Here is a 23917-nt window from a genome sequence, read left to right on the forward strand (position 1 = left end):
ACACAAGCATTTCTGTTTATAAGCTCACACTTGCCCTTCTGCTGGTGTTTCAGGCTTTGAGAATTAACCAGAAATGAAGCTGGTCACAAAAGGGGGCTGTTTGCTGCCCCTCCTCCTAGTTTTTTGGGACCCATCTCTGGCAGATATAGGTAAGGTAAACAGGAAGACTTGATCCTCTTACAGGAACCCAACACTGAGAACCTCTCATGGCAGTAAAATCTGTCTTTGGGGCACTGATTTGGGGGAACGAAATCCTACTTTTGTCGGTGAGTGACTTCTCCTAATGGTCTTGATGAAAAATGTATGCTTGCATGGAAGAGCATCTGTCTGATGCTCTTCAGGACCTGACTACAGTTTTTAGAATTAAGTCAGGAGTAACGGCGGGCGCCTGTCTCCCTTGGTCTCTCTTGCCCTGAAGGGAGTCTTCCCACAGCCTCTCCTTCCTGCAGTGGCCCCTAATCTGAGCGTTAGCGCTCCTGGGAACGAGCCACAAAGGACCTTCTCTTAATGTAATACCCTATAAATGTGCTTGAGCCCATGAAACTCACACTGGGCCCTATTTTCCCTTCAAAATTCAGACTGTATGTCTCTCTTTCTGTGTGAGTTAGCCTTTCCTTCCTTTGCATTGTCTCTCTCATAACATGAGCTTTACCAGCAAAGAGGATGAATTATACATCTTACTTCTGTCAAACTCTGGATCCCCTACTCAGAAGTTAGATTTTGTTGCACAGCTATGAAAATCCACTCTCAGCTCTGGCACAGAGGTGTTTCCCAAATCCATAACATTCTTTAGACTGACAACCACCCTGGATTTTTTGTTCTCTTTGTAACAACCAAAGATAAATTCCTTTTGAGTTATATAGGTAGTCCTTGTTTAGTGACTGCCTCATTTAGTGGCTGTTTGCAGTTATGATGGTGATGAAAAAGTAATTTTGCAACCAATCCTTGCATTTATGACCTTTGCAGGTCTGTAAAGCAAAGGAAAGCTGAAGTAAGATCATAAGGAGAACTGAGGTTTCACTTTGCAGCCACTTTGCTTAACATCCGAGTGGCTGGTCGCTAATGAGGACTACCTGTATGTCTAAATGGTCTCCCAATGCTAAAGCAAAAATGTATTTAATCTTGTTTTATAACAGTTTTAACAACAATTTTAGGCTTTGACCAGTTGATGTATTTTGATAGCTCTCTTCACATCTTCCAGTTTGATCATGCAATATTTTGTTGTTGTATCGTTTTTCTGGTGTCTTTGTATTTGGGTTGTCAAACTGATTGGTCATTGACTGCAATCAACAATAATCTAATATTTATTTTGAATGCTTTAATTCCAAGAATATGGTTTTATGATTCTGTAGAATCCTATTCCATGTTTGTTATGGGTAGAAAGCACAGAAATAAATCATTATCTCTTAGAATTACAGCAGAAGGGGAGCTCTAGCAGTTGCCCCATCCTGCAAATGATGCTGTTATTACATGTCCTTCCTCAAATGCTTCATGCATGTGTGCCTTTTCCCAGGTGAGCCACTTCACTGGCTTCCCAGCTTGCACCAGGTGCCCTGGGCGGGTCCCACCGGGGGCCTTCTCTGGCTTCCTGAGAGAGCAGGACAGCTGCTCTGCCCTTGGCCACACGCCTGCACTGCACAGAGCCAGTCCACCGCCAGCTGCGAGGTAGCATATTGTTGCATAGGGGTGCTTGGAAGGAAGAAGAGAAGGCAGTGCTGGCTGCAAAAGGGAGGGTCTAGGGGGGCTGTAGAGAAAACTCATGAGCACCACAGCTCCTGCTCCTGTCTCAGCCATTTTTACAGTGAGGTTTATCCTGGTTTGTTTGTCTACCTAGTCAAGGCTGTGAACCCAATACTCAGTCTCCAAAATAGTTTAAGTGTAAGGGTCTGCAGAGCCTGGCCAGTCACACTGGTTAATAACACTCCCAAAGTGAAAGACCCCCTCCCGTTGCCAAATGTGGGCTATATCTACTCTACTGGAACAGAGAGAGTCAAATTACAACGGATTATTGGTTATAAGCGCCATATATATTGCGCCATATTGCCCGGTTCATGGGGTCACAAAGAGTCGGACACGACTTAACGACTGAACAACAACATTGGTTATAAGATGGATGTCAAGCACTCCATGCTTGAATACAGGTGACATCATGGTAAGATAAGTATCTGTATTAGAAAAATATGCACTAAGCAATGTTTATCTCAACTATGCTATGTGCTAGGCTCTATCAAGGGCATCCACTTCTCTATTTGCGTACAATTTCCCCCCTTTTGGTCACTGACATTTTTATTTCGCAGACTGTCATCCGTGGTTTTTAGTAGTAAGCCTACATTTAACCTCATGATTGCGGTGGTCCACATTGACTCAGTCAGTGGCTTCACAGCTTAGACACAAGAATGACATGCTTGTGGCAGAGTTCCTAAATCTTTTACCTGACCATTAGATCCCATTTTGTTCTGCTTACAGGTCTAAGTAGTTGTATGGGATGGAGACACATTAGAGAGGATCGGCTATAAGGCAGAGGTGGGAAGTCAGTGTGGCAGTTTGAAAAGCAAATAGGAAGAGTCTAGTTCAGTCACAGGACAATTCACCCAGAACAAGCTCTGTTCTCTTCTTGTCCCTTCCTGAGGGCCACCTTCAGTGGCCAGAGCTGTGCATGGTCAGGTGGAGAGGAGGTGGAGGCCAGAGGGGTAGCTGGGCAGAAAAACTGCTGAGGATTCACCACCCAGGGTCATTGCAGCCGATGGCAACATCTGACGGACTGGGCCAATCTCAGAAAAGCTAGGGAGGGAGGTGTAGCTAGATAAGAGACGTTGTAGGCCAGATGTTATGAAACATCCTGGAACGTGCCAGTACTTACACTTGCTGTTCTTTAAATGAAAACATGAATGCAGGACATCTGCGACCTGCTGCTGCAGCAACTGAGTCTGTGGGCAAATCCACCCAGCCTCCTTGGCCCACCACCAGGACGACACACTAACCTTTTCTCAAGCACATGTCTTCACACTGCCCCCTGGATCTCAGGACCTCTTGGAAGTGGTGCCTTCCCACTGTTCCACCTCAAGATGCTACATGCGGGTGTGAATCACGCAGGCAGCTGGAGCAACGTGCTCTGGGCCAGCAATCAGTTCTGCCACGTTCCTGTGGGACCAGCCCTTCAGCCTGAACCCCAAGCTCTTGGCCAGCTCCTCACTCCTCTTTTGGCTGCAAGGGAGACCAGAACGCCTCTTCCCCACAGCCATTTTTAAAGTGGGTTGACCTAGAAAGTGCAAAGTCTTGAAATTGATCAGCCCAGGCCTGGCTGAATGCATGTAATTGAAAGTGTACTTGAAAAGGCTTGGCTGTTGTATTCTGTAGCCTGGCTGGCAGGGAATTCCTTTTCCAGCAGCTGTGGGCACCTTCCTGCTTCTCCTGACATGATGTTCTTAAGGTAGGTTACAGTTCCCACACCAAACCTCACACTGAACCCCTTTCTCAGCAGCACTTAAGCTCCACAATTTACCTGACCACTGGAGGACACCCAAGAGATACAAAACCCTAATGGTCAGCCTTTGATGTCAGCCTTGCGAGGTAGACCAGACAGGAACCATGACCAGATGAGCTAATTTTACTTTATCGTAAGGCTACATTAACAGAATCTTGCAAGTCTGAAAACACAAATCTCCCACCATCTCTTACAGCCTGGTAAGTTAGGGAGGGTCCTTTCTGAGTTTCTTTCTCTGCCTGTGATGCAGCTGTGGGCTATGCTGTCTCTTATCTGACCATTCCCTTGGCTGCATCTCTTCGCCCTTCTCCCAAGGTCATTCCCACATACCATTGCAACCCCCAGTCACAGCCCTGAGAATGTTGTGGGTTCAAGCTGTATGGACAGGAAAATGTTACTTCTTGCCAGGCAATGGTGTTGGATGGGCAGTTCTTTGGGTCTGAAGCAAAAAAGGTGCTTTGAGGGTAGATGCAGTGGTTGGCACAACTTTAAAGAAGCTGCCCCTTTTCCTGGGTCCTCATGGCAGCCACACAGTCCCAAAAACATGTTTGATTTAAGGAGGTGTTAAGGAAGCAGCAACAAGGTCTGAAAATCTCATTGCCTCCTTAACAGAAGTGCACATTTTCTTGGGATCAGGCAGTTTGTGTAAGTCCAGAAAAAGGCGTGGCTTTTGAAGGAGGTGCCAGCAGCCCTCATGCCCCCCTCGGCACCTCTTCCGCTTTGGATCTGAAGAGCTGCAGAACCCCAGAACTGTACAGACCCAGATGCAGTCAAATGTAAGCAGAGCCATGGATCTGGGCTGACACCTGAGGAGGGGGTTCTGTGGGTCACGCTAGCTGGAGAATGCAAAGTGTGGACTTCAGCCCCTCTTGACCTCTTGACCAAAAGGTGCAGTTGGGGGATAGAAAGAGAATTAAGGATTGACTCTCTGTCCCCGCTCCCCTTTGCCTCACTCTTTCGCTGCTTTTGTCACGAGATGGCGGACCTTGGCTTACTTTCTTCCTAGCTGGGCAGGCAGGGTTCTCTTCCTGTCTGACTGGTGGCAACTGGGCATTTTCATCTATTGACGACGCCTGGGATAAACTTTCTTTAATTTAAGTAGAAGAGGAATCATGTCTATCTCTTTACATCCATAAACACATATTCTGCATTCCTCCAAAGTAACCATTTTGTTTCTTACAACCACTCTATTTTGGGGTTGATTAAAAAAAAAAACACATGAAAATTATGGTGGTGTTTTCCAGGAAAAAGTACATATCCCAGCTACCACAAACTTTATAAGAAAGTATAGCATGTAACCGTCTTATCTCCTGTGTAGGAAAGCAGGAAAGGTCTCCGGCCTTCTTAATCATGAGTTCCTGCTTCTCGCACAGGGAAACCCCCCAGCCCCCCCCAGGTGCTCACCCGACACGGGGCACTCCGGGGGCAGCGGATCAGGGTGGCTGGTGCCGAGACGGACGTGGAGGCTTTCCTTGGGATTCCGTTCGCAAGACCACCCGTTGGGCCCTTGCGGTTTTCCCGCCCGCAGCCGGTGGATCCCTGGACCGGCGTCCGAGATGCCACCTCTCGCCCGCCCATGTAAGTCAGGAACTTCTCGCCAAACCAGAGGAGGTGCTTCTCTGTCTCTGTCGGTCTCTCTGTCTCCCTCCTCACAGAGGGATGACTGTTCATCACCGAGAAAGGTGTAGGACTGACTATTAGGCTGTCCTCCGTAAGGACTTCCAGACTATTACCGGGCGGGGGAGTGTGTCCTCTCCCTTCATTTCTTCATGGAAAACTCAAATGTCCTGGGTGGCAAATTGGGGGAGGGGATATGGTCACACAGGAGTTTTCCAGACCATACGGTAACCCTGTCTTGCCTTCTGCACACCTTTAGAAGCATGTTAAATCAAGGAGTCTTTCCACGCCATTTCCACTTTTTAAAAGGTTGATGCCAGTGCTATAATCTTGGAGCTGCGTACATTTTATTCCACAGATGGTAAATCAACCCAAATCCCTTCATCCCCACCCACAAAAACGATAAAATGACTTGCCGGCATTTTCAGCAGCGGCCCTTCCCCCCACGGATCCATGTGCCTGGGTGAGCCCCTGGGTGAGGGCTTGGGCAGGCCCCCTCCCCTGTGACGGAGCACTTCTCCCAAGCAAGTCAGCGGTTCCAGCCATGCCCAGGTTGGTTTCAGAAAAGCAAAGCGATAAGACAAGATAAGATAAGAAGCAAAATCAGGAGCTGGAGGAAGATCAGGTGGAGGGAAGGTTTCTCAGCTCCTGGCATTTTCCCAGGAAAGGAGTAAGGTGAAGTTATTCCAGAGGCAGAGAAGCCGGAGGGGGTCTCAGGCGCTTTCAGGCAAGCCGAAGGTCCTGAAGCGCCCCCCTGGTTGGCTTCTGCAAGGTGCCTGCAGGACCCGCTGGTGGGACAAGCGCTCTCGGACGCCTTCACCAACAGAGCAGAAAACGTCTCCTGGCCCGTCAGGGAGGATTGCCTGTACTTGAACATCTACACGCCGGCCGATGCTGAAAAGGCAGGACGGTTACCGGTAAGCAGTTACTCCACTAGGCAATGCTGCTTTCTTTAAGCCCTTCCAGCTTGTTTCTGTGTTTGATTTGGTCCCGCAGCCAAAGGTGAAATCAAGTAGAATTAAATATGGCGTATTGATGTTGCATCTTATTCCACAATATTTAGACAGTTTACGTTTTAAGAAGGGGCTTGTACATCAGTTCCCACCTTACGGAGAGCCGCCTCTGTTGTACCGTTGTGTTTTGCTTCCAGGTGATGGTTTGGATCCATGGCGGAGGACTACTGCTGGGCGCAGCATCCACGTATGATGGATCCGTTTTATCTGCTTGTGAAAATGTGGTGGTGGTGGCGATCCAGTACCGCTTGGGCATTCTTGGGTTTTACAGGTAAGGTAATATTATCATCTTCATCTTCATCCGTGTCATTCTTCACGCCTACCCAAAAGCAAAGGACTGGGCAGAGAAACATCCCTGCGGATTTGTTTCAGAGAAGCAATGAATGGGATCAGGTAATCTGGGTGGGCCTCCCCACCAGTGCCAGTGCAAATGCTGGAGGAGGCCTTTTCAAATTTACTATTTTATTTTATTTTATTTTATTTTATTTTATTTTATTTTATTTTATTTTATTTTAGCAATTTATCTGGCCGCCCAACTCACTCACGGTGGCTCTAGACAGCTTACAGGAATTGCTGCCTTTCTTGACTGACTTTGGGGATGTTGAAACTGAATGGAATGAAATATTTTTGAGCTCATGCTGTCCTTCCTCTAAGTTGCTCAGGTTCCTTTAAATATCGGGTTTCACAAACTGCTCTCATTGTTCAGAGAGAGAACAGAAATGCGCAGTGTGGAGCACAGGGCACAAAACGTTGGCCTTAAATTCAGGAAGGCAAACCCTTCCTACCAGTAGGTACGGTCCAATAGTGGTACCAGTTCCTTAAAGAAATGGCCTCGCATTGAAACCAGTAGATATTATTTTCCACAAAAGGGGATTTGTGACCCCTTCCCATCTTCAGAAACTGAGATTTCATCCAGAAAATAAAACTGTATCTGGGAATGAGTTTTCTACCTGTCCTGTGAATAGGCTTCCCAGTTCATTTCTGAGTCAAGCTCATAATTGTAATCATTATCTTTACTCCATTGGGTTAAAGATAATGAAAGGGCCGCTTGTACCTGCAGAGCTTGTGAGGGGAGATTCTGCTCTGTATTTCACAGGCTACAGCAACGGGGGAGGTCATGCAAAGGAGATCCTTCAGGACCTCCAAAGTCCTCCCCTGAGAGGCAGGAGAGGCAGACCTTTTTGTAAACTTTTCATTCTGGTAATTGCTCCCTTGAGTGGCTTTCAAAAAAGCCTGTCTGTCTTTCCTGTTTGGGTACTTGGGTTTGCATTTTCAAATGGTTGTAATATTTGTTGGGTTAGCCACTATATCCAGTGCACCACATGTACATCTCTTTAAGCTAGTCTCATTGCTAGTCTGTTGAGGAAGTGAAAGGGTCTTGGATCTGTTTTTACCCCAACTTGTGGGGTTGACTTATCTGGTTCTCTAACCACTTGATCCTGTCAGTGATTCCTAAGATGATTAACACCTTTTTTCAACAAACTGAATTTCCTGCCACCTTAAAGGAATGGTCGATGAGCTCTTAGAGGAAAGTTCTTTAGGCCTGGATTTAGACCAAGAGCTGACACACACGAAGAGGGCCTAGGTCCCTTCTGTAGCTCGAGAGACACAGGGATTAAGTTGCTCCTTCTCTGTCTCTCCGCACTTACCATTCTCTTGACCACCTGCTACCCCCCCCCCAGCTGCCCAGAGGAAGGCAGGTGTCGGGAGCTTGGCAGAAGTTTTCGTTCTTTCTCTCTGGGAACTACCAGAAAGTGGTATTAGGAGACAATTCCTTGATGCTTCAAGAACTATTTTGGGGAGCCCATCATTAAGTTATTGCTACTCAGCTATACTTCTCCTTTCCTATGAGCTGAAGGTTGAATTTTCTAAGACCCCCTGTGCCAGCTCAGCATACCATAGATCGGCTCATGCTGTCCTGGTTCCAAACCATCATAAGAAAGTCATGTCTAGAAGGAGACACTACAGCTTGTGAGGTTTTTGGCCCGGGCTGCAGGCCACCACATCCTCTCACTGGGCCCTGGTGTTGGGTTCTCCCAACTTTCCAGGAAAGCAGTTGTTGGAGAGTCAATATTTTAAGCAATTTCCCAAAATATGAAGTTAACAGCTGCCTCCAATCTTAGTTACATAGTGGTTTGAAGTTTAATCTTTGCATATGTTAAATCAGAAGGGTTCTAATAATATGGCAAGCTTCCAATCTTTCATAAACATGGGGAGAAGAAGGTTAAATGTGGCACCAGACACAGGCATGATGACTGACTGATCTTTGGAAACGGGCATTCATTTTGTGAACAGTCATATCCCTAGAAGCAGTAATATTTTTAATGGTGCTCCTTACACTTCCTCAACTTTGACGGTGTCCCCAAAAGTGGAAAGGCTGATCTGTCCCTCTCCTGCTGGAAAATGGGGGCCCTGTGCAGGGAACAATATTTTGCCTGCCCAAAAACTCTGCTCCTCCACTCCTCCATACTGGGAAAGCTCCATTGCTTTAGCTGCTACAGTACCTGAAGTGAAGGCATTTGAGGCTAATTCTGATTATGCTGGTGTCCTGTCACACCTCCCCCTCCATTTTATCCCCCAGAAAACAACCCTCCAAGGTGGGTTGAGATGGGAGGTACTGCCTGGACCAAGGTCACCCAGGGAGCCTGGGGAGCAGGTGGGGCTTGGAAAGGGCCACTCGGATGTGCAGTACGATAATAACCCTTTCCTCCCCTAAAGAGTGGATCATATCTGCACGTGAATATCTATAGCCCTTGATGCAAGATTGACCCAAAGTGCCGATCTGGCATGGTGAGTTCCTGGGTGCCCAGTGAGATATTGGCTGCAGTCCAGATTTGGATTGTACGGCTGCAATACCTCTGCCAGTGTCACAGCCCTGAAGACCAGGGGGAGGGAGGGCATCTCCGAGTGTGGTTCAGGGACACTCCTACGCATGAATGTTTGAAGGCCGAGAGAGAGAATGTGCTGGCTTTTGTATCCTGCCTTTGGCCAGTGGGTCTCTGACCCCCTCTGGATCCATATTTCCTTGCTTCTCCTTCTCCCACCTAGTACTGGAGATGAACATGCCCGTGGGAACTGGGGGCTGCTAGACCAAGTGGCAGCTCTACAGTGGATCCAGGAGAACATTGCAGATTTTGGAGGTGATCCAACATCAGTTACCATATTTGGAAATTCAGCAGGTGGATTCAGCTCTTCTGCCCATGTAGGTTCATGTCTCATTTCATTTCTAGTAATTCCCACAGTTTTTGGCCTACTGAGAATGGCTTGACACAGGATTGCAAACATATATTGTATAACAATTTCTTGCTTGTATTAACAAAAAGAATTCAATGCAGCAATGCTAAAAACATCATTTAAAAAGTGACGTTTTGTAGATTAACAAAGCATGAATGAACAGTAAAGACTTTAAAGAGTAACACGTGGATGAGTGTCTTCTGCAGAGGAAGGCATTTTTGTACAATTAACGCCTGAATCAAATGGATTTGATAACCTCTTGCCAAATGCAGTTAGGGCAGAAACAGTGCAGTTATTGAGTGATGGCAATGGGTTAATTGAATAAAGTGGTTTTCATTTTCCTCCCTGGCCAGGTGTTATCCCCTCTGTCAAAAGGCTTGTTCCACAAAGCGATTTCAGAAAGCGGTGTTGCCATACTAGATGTGTTGCTCGATGCCCATCCAGAGAAGCTGGCTACGGTGAGGTTTGGAGGAGCGAGGCAGCAATGGCTCTGGGCCTAGGGCGCAGAAGCCAGGAACCTTTCTCCAAGGGAAGGAGGAAGGAGGGGGAAAACATCTGGGACAGGCTCCTGGAAGAAGGGGTTGCCCCTTGTCTCCAGAGGATTCTTCCGGAGCAAAGTGGCTGGGGCAGTACGGCTGTTTCCCGGAGACCACGGTCCATGCGCTTGCTCCATTACACGGGCATCGGCCAGCTGGTATCACCTACGGCCAGCTGTTCCTTAATAGTTGCAGAATTATTTTTTTCAAGCTTACTACTGGAGCACAGATAGAATGAAGAGTGCTTTTCAATCTTTTCCCTCTGCTCTGCAGATTTTACTCCGTATTCACTGTCTCTGTCTGAGCCCATTTCAAATAGGCAGCCAGGACAGTGTTCCTCCATCTTGCTTAAATAACATCTGGCACCTTCAATCTTTTGAACGCTGGCCGGACAACCCTGCTCAGGCTATGTCTATTGCGGTATTTCTATTATTACGCATGATAAGGACTGAGTTGTTGTTCTGGATTGCAGAAAATTGCTGAATCTGTTAGCTGCCCAACTTGCAGTTCAGCTGAGATGGTTCACTGCCTCAGAGGGAAAACAGAGAGTGAAATCTTATTGGCTACTCTGAAGATGGTAAGGCCCTCGGGAATACGTTGTGGTCCTTTATGGAGAGAAAGAGTGAGGAGCTGCTCCTCATCTGCTTCAAACTGTTTCAGCCGAGGGAGCAGGTGGGGGGACTGTCTGCCGCGGTGGCCAAAAGAGCCAAGATGGCGGCGCAGTGGTGCAGTCAAAGCCCCATCTGTTTTCTATGTACGCTATGTGTTCATAACATGCAGGCGAAGCTTCAGCCATACCGTCATGGCCGCCATCTTGACTCTTTTGGCCACACCCAGCAGAAACCCCCGCTAAAAGACCCCCAACATTCTTCCTTCCTTCTGCTGATTGCCTTAGGCGGGTTCTGCAGTCCTCGCAATTGGCCGCTCGTAGGGGCTCCTGACCTCTTAGCGAAGACCCAGCTGAGGGGCACAAGACCCCAACAGACCTCACTGCTGTCCATTTCTCTACAAGGACAGTTCAGAGGGAGGGGATGCCATGATTGTGGCTGTTGGGGTCCTGGTGGGGTGGGGGGAGATGGAATTATGTTCAAGATCATTTCATGTTGCTCAATCAGTTGAGAATTGAACTTCTTTCTTGATTCCCTATAAAGTGTGATTGACAATGAAGCGTAGACACAGGAGGTGCTCCTATTATTTTCTACGAGGCTGCTGCAGCCTCTTCATCCTCATCTGACCTGCTTCCCCCTGTAATTGCAGGATTTTACCAGGCTGCATCTGGGTGGAGAAGAAAAGGTGAGTCGAGCATTTGCCTTGTTGAAGGGAGGTAGGAAGCAAGGGGGGTGGGCAGACATTTTTCTCATGAAAGTGCTCAGAGCACCTTCAAAGCAAATCAAACCCAGAAGAAATCTGGGAGGCAGAAGAACGAGAGAGGCAGAAATGCTTTTCAGGGGGTCAGCTGAGGAGCAGGGATTGGCATTCAAAATTTACAGCAAGATCACAACATTGATAGTATAAGTTCCTCTCTCGTACAGGAAACTTTTTATATAGCAGGAGCTGATCTCCTCGCAGGACGAATCATATTCCAACTGGCAGAACACAACAAAGCCAAGCAGATGCAGCGGTTTCTGTATTTCCAGAGGAGGCTCCTCTTTGTCAGACATTCGCCCTCGCTTTGTCTTGGGGTGGGGGACCTTTGCTTTCCAAGGACTGGACACATCACATCATAGCAAATCTGTACAAAATGCTTTATTGCAGCACACACCTTCCCCACAACAGACTACCACTCTCCATCCATCTAGGACTTGCAAAGTGATGTTGCCATGTAAATATGTCTTTTAATACAAACGTCTCAAAGTCTATAAAGGAGCACACAACCTTTGCCTTTCTGCAAACATTCTGGCATTAGTTGAGATGAGGGGCTGCTTCAGGGTGGGTTGTTCCTCTTCTGGTTGCTCCTGAGCTTCTGGCAAACTCCAGCTCCAGGCAGGACACCCGCCAGGATATGCTAATCACCATCGTGGTCCTGGCAGTGGAATGATAGTCCTCTTGCCTGCTTCTGATAGCTGCCGATCACCAGATGCACCTCCACTTCCCCGTCTGTGTCTGTAGGCCGTTTGCTCATCCCTTTCCTCCTACACCCGCCCCCCTCCCCTCTGTCTTGGCCTTTGCTTTTGTAAGCTAAGAGCCTGGGTGGGTGAAGTTGCCTCGGGAGGTAACCTTGAAAACACCATGGGGTGCTCAGTGATCACAGGCACTTTGAGCTAGGGGGATGAAGGGAATGAGGGGAATGGGGTGAGAAGCGTTTCTGCCTCGCTGCAGCTCTTTTTCCCAAGCATGGACAGCAACCCCAACTTCACTCCCTCACACTTGGCCAGCTTCTTCTGTCTAGTGGGAGTAATAGTAGTTTTTGCAACGAGTTCCCCAAACTTTAATCTGTTTTTCTTGCATCATGATGTTGCTGAGCAAACCTTTGCTTTCAGGGCTGTGGCCTATGAGACTTCTCACATAGTGCTTCTTTTTTTCAGGTTCACTTGAAAGATCCAATCCCCTTCTTTGGGATCATTGTTGGGATGTGTCCAGATCAGGCATGTCTGCAGGGCATGATGAAAGAGGTCAATTGACGTTCTGTCTGCTTTTGATGTGCCTTGCGCGTCTTGCCTTTTTTTACCACACCCTGCAACAGCCTCGCCCAGCCCCCAGCCTCTGCCCAGTCTCGCAATCCTGAAAAGCATTGGCTCCTCTGGCTTCTCCATCCACTAGATCCCGAGGAAACCCAGCACTGATTTAGGATGTGCACGGGCTCTGAGAGGGCAAGGACACGGCTTCTGCACGGTTAGGTTTCTGCTGCACAGGAGGCTGGTGTCTAGCCCTGATACTTCCATCCGAGAACCAACCAGACCTGACTCAGTTTAGCTTTGCCACCCACCAGTGCTGCCCCTGCAACTCTTGAATGTGGTGTCCAGAATAGGACATGAAGCAAGGTTCAGTCAATGCCATTTCAAGTCATCTGGGGGTTCGCCATGTGACATACAGGCAGCAGCGTGGTCGGACTAGGAGTACTTAACTAATGTATGAATGTTGTGAGAATGTTGTGAGATGGTTTTTTTACTGAACTCAAGATTATGTCCACAGCATTCCTCAATCTAGGCAATCAAAAACTATAGTAAGTTTCTTCAGGCATTTTAAAAATAAAAGGAGGAAGCCATTGATGAGCTATTCATTTAAGAGGGTAGCTTTCCAATAGAAAAAGCAGAACAGTTCCACACTTGCTGAAGCTTCGTTTTCTCTGACATGAGAAATTCCACCAGACAACTGTGAAGCATACGTTGAAAGGGCAAGGTTGAAGCTTGAGCATGATAAATACCTAGTCAGGGAATATTTATTGACCTCGTATGAGTGCAAATCTGCAGGACCACTGAAGTCTCTTAGGGTACGAATAGAACTTACCAACGGTCCAGCAAGAGTAGAAAGGCGGCCCTTAAGAGCAAGCACCAAGTCTTGGCTGAGGCCACATCACTCCTATCCAGCTCCTGCTGATGCAGGACCTTGATGATGTGTGGGTGGTGTAGGGCATCCCCACTGAAACATCCACCCCTCTGCCACCAACCTTGGTGGAAGCCAACCAAGACGGTCTGTTGGATTGTCTTCACAGCTGCAGCAGCAGCAGCAGGCAGCATAAATGAAGTGCCAGATGCCAAAGTTTATGCTTTGTCTTTAGTCCTAGAGAATTTATGTCTCCCCTTCCCCTTTCTCCTTGTTGCATTCTCATCCTTGACATAACAAGAGATGGAAAGGTATTGCCTTAGTAAGAAAGGGAAGAAGGATTATAAAAATGGGGGGAGAGTTAGGATTTGGTCTCACTCTCTGCCAGGGAGGGTCACAAAAAGGCATTACCTTCATACCTGCCTCCTGTCCACTTTGGTCCTTCAGAGATTCATGTTTGCTCTCAGGACTCCTTTCCAGCCAGTGACATTCAGCCCAAAGACTGGGACACAACAGACTTCTATGTCAGTAGTAAAAGGAAGAAAAGGAAAGAATGTGCCTCCTGCTAGAAGAGGTTGGTAGGATAGTCATGAGTGATGGGGAGAGGGTGGAGCCTCTTCACTTGGACTTTGCTTTGGTCTTCTCCCCAAAAGGGAACTGAATTCAACTGGACCTTAGCAGAACAACTGACTTGAAAAAGGGAAGGGCAACCCAAGGTAAGGAAAGAAAGAAGCATCTGCTTTCATGATCAAATGTAAGTCTCCAAGATCTGAGCAGTTATACCCAGGAGCCTTGAAGGCATTGTGGATGTCATATTGGAGCCCCTTTCTGTAATCTTTGAGGATTATGGACAGTTATAGTGTCACAACAGTGGAGAAGGGAAGTTGTTCCTAATTTTAAAAGGGGGAAACAAGAAGACCTGTGTAAATTCAAACCAGTCACCTGGACATTGATACTGGCAAAACTCTAGAACAGATTATCAAGCAGTCAGTTTGTGATCATAGAGAAAAGAATGAACTGCTTGGCAGGAGGCTAGCCTGAGTTTATCAAAGATAAGCCAGGCCAAACCAACCTGATCTTCTTTTTTGATGGAGTGACCAGTTTAATTGTCCACAGGAAATCAGGAGATAGAATGTACCTCGATTTTCAGCAAAGCATTCAACAAGATCTCCCATGAAACCCTACTAGAGAAGATGGCCAAACGTTGGATTGGCTACACTGCATTTAGATGGGTACAGAATGGATTGAACCATCTGACCCAGTGGGTGTATGTCAGTGTCTCCCCATTGAGGTGGAAGGAAGGGTCAAGTGGTCCCACAGCCTGAAGAGTTAGGAAATACCATTGCCACATCTGCAGGCAAAACGGAAGAGAGGAAAGAGCAAGTACTGTATGTATCTTAGAAGACAGTACCAAGATGTGGGTGGATCTTAACAAGCTGAAACACTGGGTGCAAACAAACAAGATAAATTTCAGCAGAGGCAAATGCAATTTTCTGTCTCTGGGCAGAAAAAATGACAGGCATAAAATTGGGGTGGGGTGGGGGGAGTACCATGGAGCTCATGTTGTGTTCCAGAGGAAAGGTACGATATTGCTCAAATGAATAAATGTAATAAATTCAAGTCATAATAGACTTCATTGTGGTAGAATACTGTAACAGTATGTGGGAATGACCTTGGCAGACAGGTAGATAGAAGAGCTGCAGAGTAGACAATGGTCAGACAAACAGCAGCTGAGTCCGCGGCAGGAATGGGGGCAGGCAAGAGGCTCAGGAGAGACCCCCCCCTAGTTGCATGGGCTGTAAAGGCAATGGGGGCAAGATGCACTTTCACACTTGCAAGATTCTGTTAATGGAACCTTACAGTAAAGTAGAGCTGGTACTTCTGGGTGTGCTTCTTGTCTGGACTATCTCGCAAGGTTGACAAATACCGACCTGACCACTGTCAATGTCATTTTAAAAATATGTATGTATGTATGTATGTATGTATGTATGTATGTATGTATGTATGTATGAGCAAGTTTTACAGAAAGAAACAGAAAAATTAGAAGGAAATAAAACCCAACTCAGGAAAGAAATACATGAAAAACTAAAAACAAAACAAGAAAGAGCGGAAAAGGGGGAAGGAAATAATTAACTATATAATTTGAAGTTGTCTTCTCAGATCAGATGTAAAGGAGAGTTCCATTGAATTCATAGAAAGTTACTTCTGAGTCAGCGTGTCTCAGATTTAGGACTGTACAGTATAAGTGACAAATGAATACAATGAAGATGAGAATTTATAAAAATACAGTATTGCATTGTAAATATGCAGAATTCAAGTTACAACAATGTAAAACTGTCACATGTATACAGAAATCAATAATGTTCTCCCAATACCCATTTCTGTTGACCATAATTTAGAAGGGGTTTATTGTGCTTTTCTTGAAAATAATATTTTAAAAGACATCAAATTGATTTATTTTTCCTCTCCAGCACATTGTCTTTTTCCCTGCAGTGGTTGATGGTATATTTTTTCCAAAAAGTCCCAAGGAGCTCTTAGCAGAAAAAAGTTTCAATAATCTTCCACACATCATTGGTGTCAATAATCATGAGTTTGGGTGGATTCTTCCTAAGGTAGGTCATTCCCCTTTGTTGGTCAAGTTCTGCCTGCTGCCTTTCTGGTCCCCTGTACTGATTACACCCAAAATTAATAATTTGGTTTCACCCTGTCTAGCTTCTCCAGTTTCCAGATTTCACAAAAGGACTGGATGAAAAGACAGTGAACCTTCTGCTACGCAGCACAGAGCAATTCACGGTAAGAGGGATTTTCTCAGTGTGGCTGAACTTATCATGAGACTCAACCATGCTTGCCTTTATGCTGACCCCTGTTGAATTCAGAGATGGCAATAGATTTTGAGAGGCCTTTATTCCCCAACCCATGCTAGCAAAGGAGCAGGTCCTGACAACTTTTAGATCTGGGAGCATGGAGTGAGCCAGGCACATTAGGGAAAATCAGGGAAAGGTGATGGGCTTAGTCCTTGATACTCACAAAGGTTCTCTTGTGTATTTAGGTTTCTTTATTTTTCTTTATTAATTTTACAAAATGCTTATAAAAGAAGTTCTCTAGACATGTATGCTTATTCTAAAAACAGTTCTTGAAAACCTGAATGTCAGTCTTAATGTGGCTGTAATATGGACAGCACACCTTTCTTTGACTGTTACAGAATGTTGCTCCTCAGCATGTTTCTCTGGTTGCCGATAAATATCTCCAGGATCTCCAGGACCCAGTACAACTCAGAGACCAGTTGCTGGAATTACTGAGCGATGCTGTATTTGTTGCTCCAAGCATTCTTACTGCCAGATACCACCGAGGTCAGTTGCTGTTGGAACCAATCAGGTCTGAGCAGTCTTAATGAGATCTAGGACAATGACTGGCTTCCTCTCCCCTTCCATCACCAGCCAAAAGGAATCAAGAGATTTCATCTGTTTGACCAAAACCCTCCATCCTCCAGCCAGCCAGCTGCAAATTCAAAAGAACTGTCAGGCTTACCAGGTAGACCAGACAGGAAACATGACCAGATGAGCTAATTCTACTTTATTACATTACATTAATGTAATACATACACTACATTCTACATTAACAGTGCAATTCTCCTCCCATCTCCTTTACAGACTGGGAAACTAGGGAAGGTTTGTTCTGTGTCTCTTGCCCCAGCCACTATCCAGCTGTGGGCTATGCTGTCTCTTATCTGACCGTTTCCTTGGAAGCGTCTCTGGGCCTGTCTCCCATGGTCTTTCCCACAGACAGTTACAAGAACAGGCTAGCAGCAACATTTTAGGTTTGCTTGGGACTATCTGCACATTTGCAGCAGAGAGATTTCTCCTGACTTGTCAGCTCTGCCTGGGCATAGGGGGTACCCATGAGCTATTAGCATTATGCAATTAAAAAAAAAAATGCTAGTGATGTTCTCAAAACCAAAACTCAAAGCTATGCTGTAGTTTGGTGGGGAAGGGAGGGGAGGGGAGGGGGCTATCTTCCCCATTACACTGTCGCCATTGCCCATTCCTGGCCTGCATCTCACCTCTATTTTGAATATGCACAGGGAGCGTAAAACAAAGCAACTGGTGAAACATTCTGAGTTTGCTACCCTCCTATTTTCTGGAGGTCACTAGCCAGCAGGAAACCATCCACTAATATGGACAATGATGCAGGAGGGCAAAGCGGGTTGGAGCTTGGGAGGTGTAGTTTTGATAGGCGCCTGTCTTTGTGCATCAAAGGAAATTGTACAGGCAGCTCTTGGCCAACTCAGCAGCCTCTCCCCAACAAACTGCTGACCAGGGTCTGCGGAGGGTGCAGTCAAGCCAGGGAGGTGCCTCTCTTGAGACTCATAGTCCTCCCAGCTTATACAGGTCATCTCTCCCCACTTGCGGCCCAGGGGTCTGGCAGGTTGTGGTGAGGGTGGACAGAGCCTGCATCTGAGCATCGAACTGACCTGCTTTGTTTCTTTTGCATTGCTCACTTGTGGCGGGGGGAGGGAAGAGGCCCCCTGCCTGCATCAAAATTTGGAAGCTTCAGGCTAGAGACAAATTTCAATCACTTCTTTTGGTCACAGCAAAACTTCTTTGTCCTGACACATGCAGAAGATAAAGCATCACAAACATCTCAAACTGTTTTCAGTTGCACACAAAACTTTCTGTCTGTAGGCTTGTGAGAGATTCCTCCCTGCTCCCTGCAGCCTCCTTCCCACTCACCCAGAATGGTGTTTTGTGAGGGTCTGGCTAGAATGTTTGGTTGTTATAGAGCAAATCCTGGGATAATAAGAAATGAAGCATCTGTGCAATGTTCTTGTCTTTTCAGATGCTGGCTATCCAACCTATGTTTATGAATTGCAGCATCGTCCTACTGCACACAAAGGCCTTAAACCAGACTTTATTAAAGTGGATCATGGTGATGAAATTTTCTTTGTCTTTGGAAAGCCCTTCTTCATAGGTTAGTCCTGAGCACTCTAGGAATTAAGTGTTGGCCTAATCTGAATGTGGTGGGCACGTTCCTGCTGAGAGAAACAGCCACCTCATTTTGTGGATTCTCAGCAGTGAGCTATTGCTTGTGCTCCATCTGCAACTTATTAGCAGGCCAACCTTGTGAATACGGGCCCAAAGGAAACCAGGTGTGATGATGATCAGGAAGCTAGGTCCTTGTCTGCAGGTACATTTGGCCTTGAGAAGAGAGGCCTGATAGTGCCCTACAATGACCCAATGGGGAACCACACAGGCAAACACCAAGGCCTGTTCTCCAGGATTTCAGAGGACAAGCAGTGGTCTTAAGGCAGAATTTTGGAAGTCAGAATTTGTAAGAGCAGTTTGATGGTGGAGCCAATGACCTGGGAAGTCCTGGATGTATTCAAGCTGGGGCTGGAGAGATTCCTGTACCAATGAGGGGGCTTGATGGAATTAACGGTCCAACCCAATGATTCTGAGTCACGAGAAATTTCAATTAAGCTCACATGAAGCTTCACCCTCCTTGTGAACATATGTTCGTGTAATGCTACACCACGGGTGACAATGCAAACTATTTTGCCGCTGCCTCCCACTGCCTACTCTTTGTGTCCTTGTACTATCAGGAACTTCTGTTCTGTCAGATACTATCAGGAACTACTAGCCTTGCCATATGGGCAGAAAATTGGCATGTGGAAATCCCTTTGGCTCTTCCAGGCAGTGCCCAAAACTTTGTTGCTTTTTTCTCCTAATCTTTCCCCTGTGGTTTGCTATGGTGCTGGGCGATGAAACCTGCTTCCTTGCTTACCACCTCACTGCTTTGTTATGGACTATTTTCTAAGCTCCACTCTGGACCTCATGAAAAACATTCTGAAGGAATAATATGCCAAATATACCGTGCCTTAGAACTGTTAACTTTACTGACAATCAGCAAGCTTTGCCTAACAGTTAGAATACTAGGAACAAGAAAAATGGGTATCACGTGGTATATTGGTTGATATGTGAGTGAAAATACCCAATGAAACTGAAGGAAAAGAGATCTGTAGGAGAGCACCTCCCACCAGGAATGCTGTGCAAGACCCAGGAACTGGCCTCTGGTCATCTGGGCCACCATGGAGCAAACTGTCCTTGCTTCCCAGGGAGGGGCTACTTCCAAATGGGGGTGCTAGATCAAATAAAAAAGTGCCTGCTTCAACTCAAAATCCATCCTGGGGACTGACCGTCTTCCTTGCAAAGGACACTAAACCAGACTTGCAAATGTGGAGAAGACCACCAGCTAAGAAGTGTAGGCTGGAGAGGGCTACTTAGGCCGCCCAGTGCTTGAACTCAAATTAAGCATCCCTGACTGATGCTTGAGCTTTTGCTGGAACACTTCTAGGTGAAGGGAGCCCTGTTGGAAATTAGTTCCACTGTCAAACTGCTGGTATTCTTATTTAAATGTTTCTCTAAGACTGAGTCAGAACCAACCTCCCATGAAAGAGAGTAGGTGTGGATTTTCTTCTGTGGGCCAATCTTTCAGGCCTGAAGACCACTGCCCTTCTCAGTTGTCTCTCCTCATGGCTAAATATGTCTGGTAATTTTGCTTCAGGGGATTTAGTTTCTGGTAGAGAGATCTTCGCCCTGGGCCCTCTTTGTTGACCTTGTTCCAATGGTTGGAATTATTTTTAAAGTGTGATGCCAGAATAGGACTCAGTACTCATGGAATGAAGTGGATTTGAAAATACAGTAATTCTTCTCTTAACTATTGTAGTCTAAAACTGCATTAGCCACATCACTCTCTGACTCATTCAACTCCTACCTTTTCGACTAGTACCATAACCAAACCAGGTTCACCCCCCTCCATACTGTGCAATGTGTCAGGTTCGGCCAGCACGGGGCTTCAGGGAAGCTCGCAGCCAGACCACGCGGAATCCACCGGCGGTAGCTAGCAGGGAAAAGAGGAACTGAAAGCGCCGCTAATTAACGGGCCACCTGCGCCCAGCCAGACCGGAAAACCGCAGCGGAAGCTTTTAACTATACACTGATAACGGCGCGAGCCAACAATGAACGGGGCCGCAGGCAGCGAAACAAGATCGCAACGCAGCACAGAACCCGCGGGCTTGCACGTAACAGGGAGGGACCGACCCAGCCGGAGGGGAACTGGCAATCAAGGACAATGGACCCTGACCGGACCTGCCATCATGGACAATCAAGGGGGATTATTGGGGGGCCGATAATCCGCAGCAGCAACGTGATCGCGGGGCGGGAAAAAAGCGCGGGAAGGGGGGAATATAACAAGTAATGCAATTGTACCAAGCCAGTCCTGGCTTTGCTTGTGACTACTACGTTACGCATGAGTAAACCTTCTTTGTAAACCACACGTGTCACGAGAGTTTCTCTGTCGAACGGGGCAAACCTTACATAAAGCCAGGACTCACCGTTAGCGCTACCCGGTACCACCGAGGAGCGTTTCCCTTTCCAATACAGGCATGACCAGCGACGAGGAATCCGCGGGTCAGCTGGAGCACGAGGGGCCCAGGCTCGAGGAGGGACGGTCAGAGCCACCCGGGAGCGACGGGACAGCGACCAGGATTGGGCGCCCTCCAGCCGAGCGGTGGTCGATGTGCGTGAACCAAGGGCCAGACGGTTCAGGCGTCACGATGACCCGAGGTTCAGGGTCCCGGAACCGTGAGTGGGACGAGAAGTTCGCCCGACTAGAGGAGAGAGTCGAGCGGCGCCTAGATGCCATGGAGGCGATGCTCCAGACCCTGCTACAGAGAGTGGGACCATCGGCGGTGAGCGATGGGGCGAGCAACGGGGGTGGCGGTCCGGCACCCCAGCCGGCACCGCCCACGATGCCCCGGTCGGTGGACCGACGGGCGGCAGACGCCCTGAGACTTCGAGGCATCACTGGGAAGTTCTCAGGGGACCCTGAACAGCTGCCGCATTTTTTGACGCACGTTAGGGGGTTCATGCAAAGGGGTGGTCACCTATTCGCTAGGGACGAGGATAGAGTATCCTACGTGGCCGAGCTGCTAGATGGCCAAGCAGCTAGCTGGGTGATTGGACTATATGACGCCAACGCGGCGGAACTACGGAGTTTCCCGGACTTCATGCAGGCGCTCCGGGACAGATTCGAGGACACATTGAGCGCCAAGCGGGCAGAGGACAACATCCTGCAGTTCAGACAGCGGGGCAAGTCGGTATCGGAGTACGCCCTGGAGTTCCGGAGGTTGGCAGAGAAGCTCACGGACTGGCCGGAGTCCCTGAGGGTGAAGTATTTTAAGAGGGGGCTCAATCCAGAGATCCTGGAGCGGGCACTGGGGCGGGACGACCCGTCCACAGTGAAAGATTGGATCTGGCTGGCCGGAACGGCGGAATCGGCATGGCGGCAGATCCAACAGAGCGCGAGGCGACGGGACCAGACGAGGGACCAGCCGAGGGAGAGAACCCCCGAGGAAAGGCGGAGCAGTTGGCGGCAGTCCACCGGGGTGCGAGAGGCGACCAGAGCCCCGAACCTGTGCTTCCGGTGCGGAGGCAGAGGCCACCGAGCGGCGCAGTGCCCGACGGAGCGGGAAGGAGCCCCACCATGGCCCGAAGTCAAGCCCCCGCGTGCGACCGGGAAAAGGGCCGGCGACCGACCGCGGAAGGGGGCAGTGGCGGCGGTGACCGAAAAAGGACGCGGGGGGTGGTCGACCCCGGAGACGGCATCCTCCGGAGAGGACTCGGAGCCGGCGGGAAATGAGGCGCGCTCGCACTGAACGGCGTCCCAGTGCGAGCAGGGGAGTCGAGGCGCGCGGACCCAATCGGAGATGAGGACTGCCCTCCGTTCCGGGTGAGAATACACATCCGGGGGGTGAGATCCGGAGGGGAGGCACAGCTGCGGGCGCTACTGGATTCAGGCTGCACCCACTGCTTGATGCACCCAGCTGTGGTCTCGGGGCTCGGACTACAGCTGAGGCGCCTCCGGGAGCCCATTGCATTCAGCCAGCTAGACGGCACGCTGGCAGGGGGGGGCCAGCTCAGTATTACACCGAGCCGGTCCAGATGACGATCGGGAGTCACCGGGAAGAACTAAGATTTGTGGTGGTCCCGGTGGCCGACTACGTGGTGGTACTCGGCTTGGCGTGGCTGCGGCAACGGAACCCACGGGTCGACTGGACAGCGGAGGCAGTGTGGTTCGGGGTCGACAGACCGGCGAAATGCGAGAGCAGAGGGGACCGAGCCGTGGAGACGGGTGCGGCCGCAACCACAGACGGGCAAGTGGAGGATCCGAGACCCCGGGAGACGGGGCGAGAGCAGACGGAGCCTGAGACCCGGGCGGCAACAGCAGCAGCAGCAGCGCCGGGACCCCGGAGACTCGCAATGATCCCGAGGCATGGGGAGGCAGCGGCGACTGGTGAGACAACTGCAAAGCGAGAGGCAGGGTCCGGGGAACCCACGACGGGCAGCGGAATCCCGAGGCAGTATCGAGACCTGGCGGCAGCGTTCGGGGAGAAGGAGTCCGACCAGCTCCCTCCACACCGGCCCAGTGATTGCGCCATCGAGTTAGAGCCAGGGGCGACTCTGCCTAAGCCGAAAATGTACTCCCTGTCAAGGAGAGAGATGGGGGCTCTGCGGGAGTTCATAGACAAGAACCTAGCGCGGGGATTCATCCAACCCGCGAAGTCACCATTAGCGGCCCCGGTACTATTCCGGGAGAAGAAGGATGGCTCGCTCCGAATGTGCGTGGACTACCGGTGGCTGAACGCAATCAGCACCGAGTACAAATACCCCACCCCTTGATGAAGGACTTGATGTCGCAACTTTCTAAGGGGAGGGTGTTCACAAAATTGGACTTGCGCGAAGCTTACTTCAGGGTCAGGATCCGCGCTAAAGATGAGTGGAAAACGGCGTTCAACACGCCGCTCGGAAGCTACCAATTTTCCGTGATGCCGTTCGGATTAAAAGGGGCCCCGGGGGTATTTATGCAGCTAATAAATGAGGTGCTGCACGACCTACTCTACCGGGGCGTCCTGGTCTACCTGGACGACATCCTCATCTACACCGAAACCCTGGCGGAGCACGTGAGCCTGGTGCGCACGGTGCTCCAGAGACTGCTGAAGGCACAGCTGTACGCGAAGCTATCGAAATGCGAGTTCCATCGAGAGCAACTAGACTACCTCGGCTACCGAATATCCAGCCGGGGAATTGAGATGGACCCGTCGAAGGTAAAGGATGTCCTGGGCTGGGAAGCGCCGCGAACCCGGAGGCAACTTCAAAGCTTCCTAGGGTTTGCGAACTTCTACAGACAGTTTATCCCAAACTTCGCCCAAATCGCCCTTCCCCTAACAGACCTGCTAAAAACCAAGGGCACTGGAAAAACCCCCAAGCCCAGCATGGCACTTGCGTGGACTGCAGAATACCAGGGGGCGTTTGAGGAGCTAAAACGGCGGTTCACAGCGGAGCCGATCCTGCGCCATCCCGACCCAGATCGGCGGTTTATAATCCAAGTAGATGCGTCAGACGTGGCAACGGGGGCAGTCCTGCTCCAGCCCGGCCCGGAGGGGGCCATCCACCCATGCGCCTACGCCTCCCGCAAATTCACCGAGACGGAGA

The 23917-nt window shown here is 48.8% G+C and overlaps 1 protein-coding gene across 1 annotated transcript in view; it reads left to right on the forward strand.

Annotated features, from left to right (window-relative positions):
* Positions 1-23917, forward strand: part of LOC103049679 (fatty acyl-CoA hydrolase precursor, medium chain-like) — a 29408-nt gene continuing 5491 nt past the window's right edge. The window contains exons 1-12 of the mRNA XM_088135485.1: positions 1-149; positions 4858-5062; positions 5874-6018; positions 6252-6385; positions 9163-9316; positions 9702-9806; positions 10357-10461; positions 11142-11177; positions 15839-15979; positions 16080-16160; positions 16570-16717; positions 18204-18335. Of these exons, the coding sequence (XP_087991611.1) occupies positions 74-149; positions 4858-5062; positions 5874-6018; positions 6252-6385; positions 9163-9316; positions 9702-9806; positions 10357-10461; positions 11142-11177; positions 15839-15979; positions 16080-16160; positions 16570-16717; positions 18204-18335 (1462 nt within the window). The 5' untranslated portion in view covers positions 1-73. The remainder of the gene's footprint in view (positions 150-4857; positions 5063-5873; positions 6019-6251; positions 6386-9162; positions 9317-9701; positions 9807-10356; positions 10462-11141; positions 11178-15838; positions 15980-16079; positions 16161-16569; positions 16718-18203; positions 18336-23917) is intronic.

Source organism: Python bivittatus, unplaced genomic scaffold, assembly GCF_059951505.1.
Source record: "Python bivittatus isolate LINGU-HERP-01145 unplaced genomic scaffold, Pbiv_v1 ctg000170_np1212, whole genome shotgun sequence".
NCBI classification, from domain to species: domain Eukaryota; kingdom Metazoa; phylum Chordata; class Lepidosauria; order Squamata; family Pythonidae; genus Python; species Python bivittatus.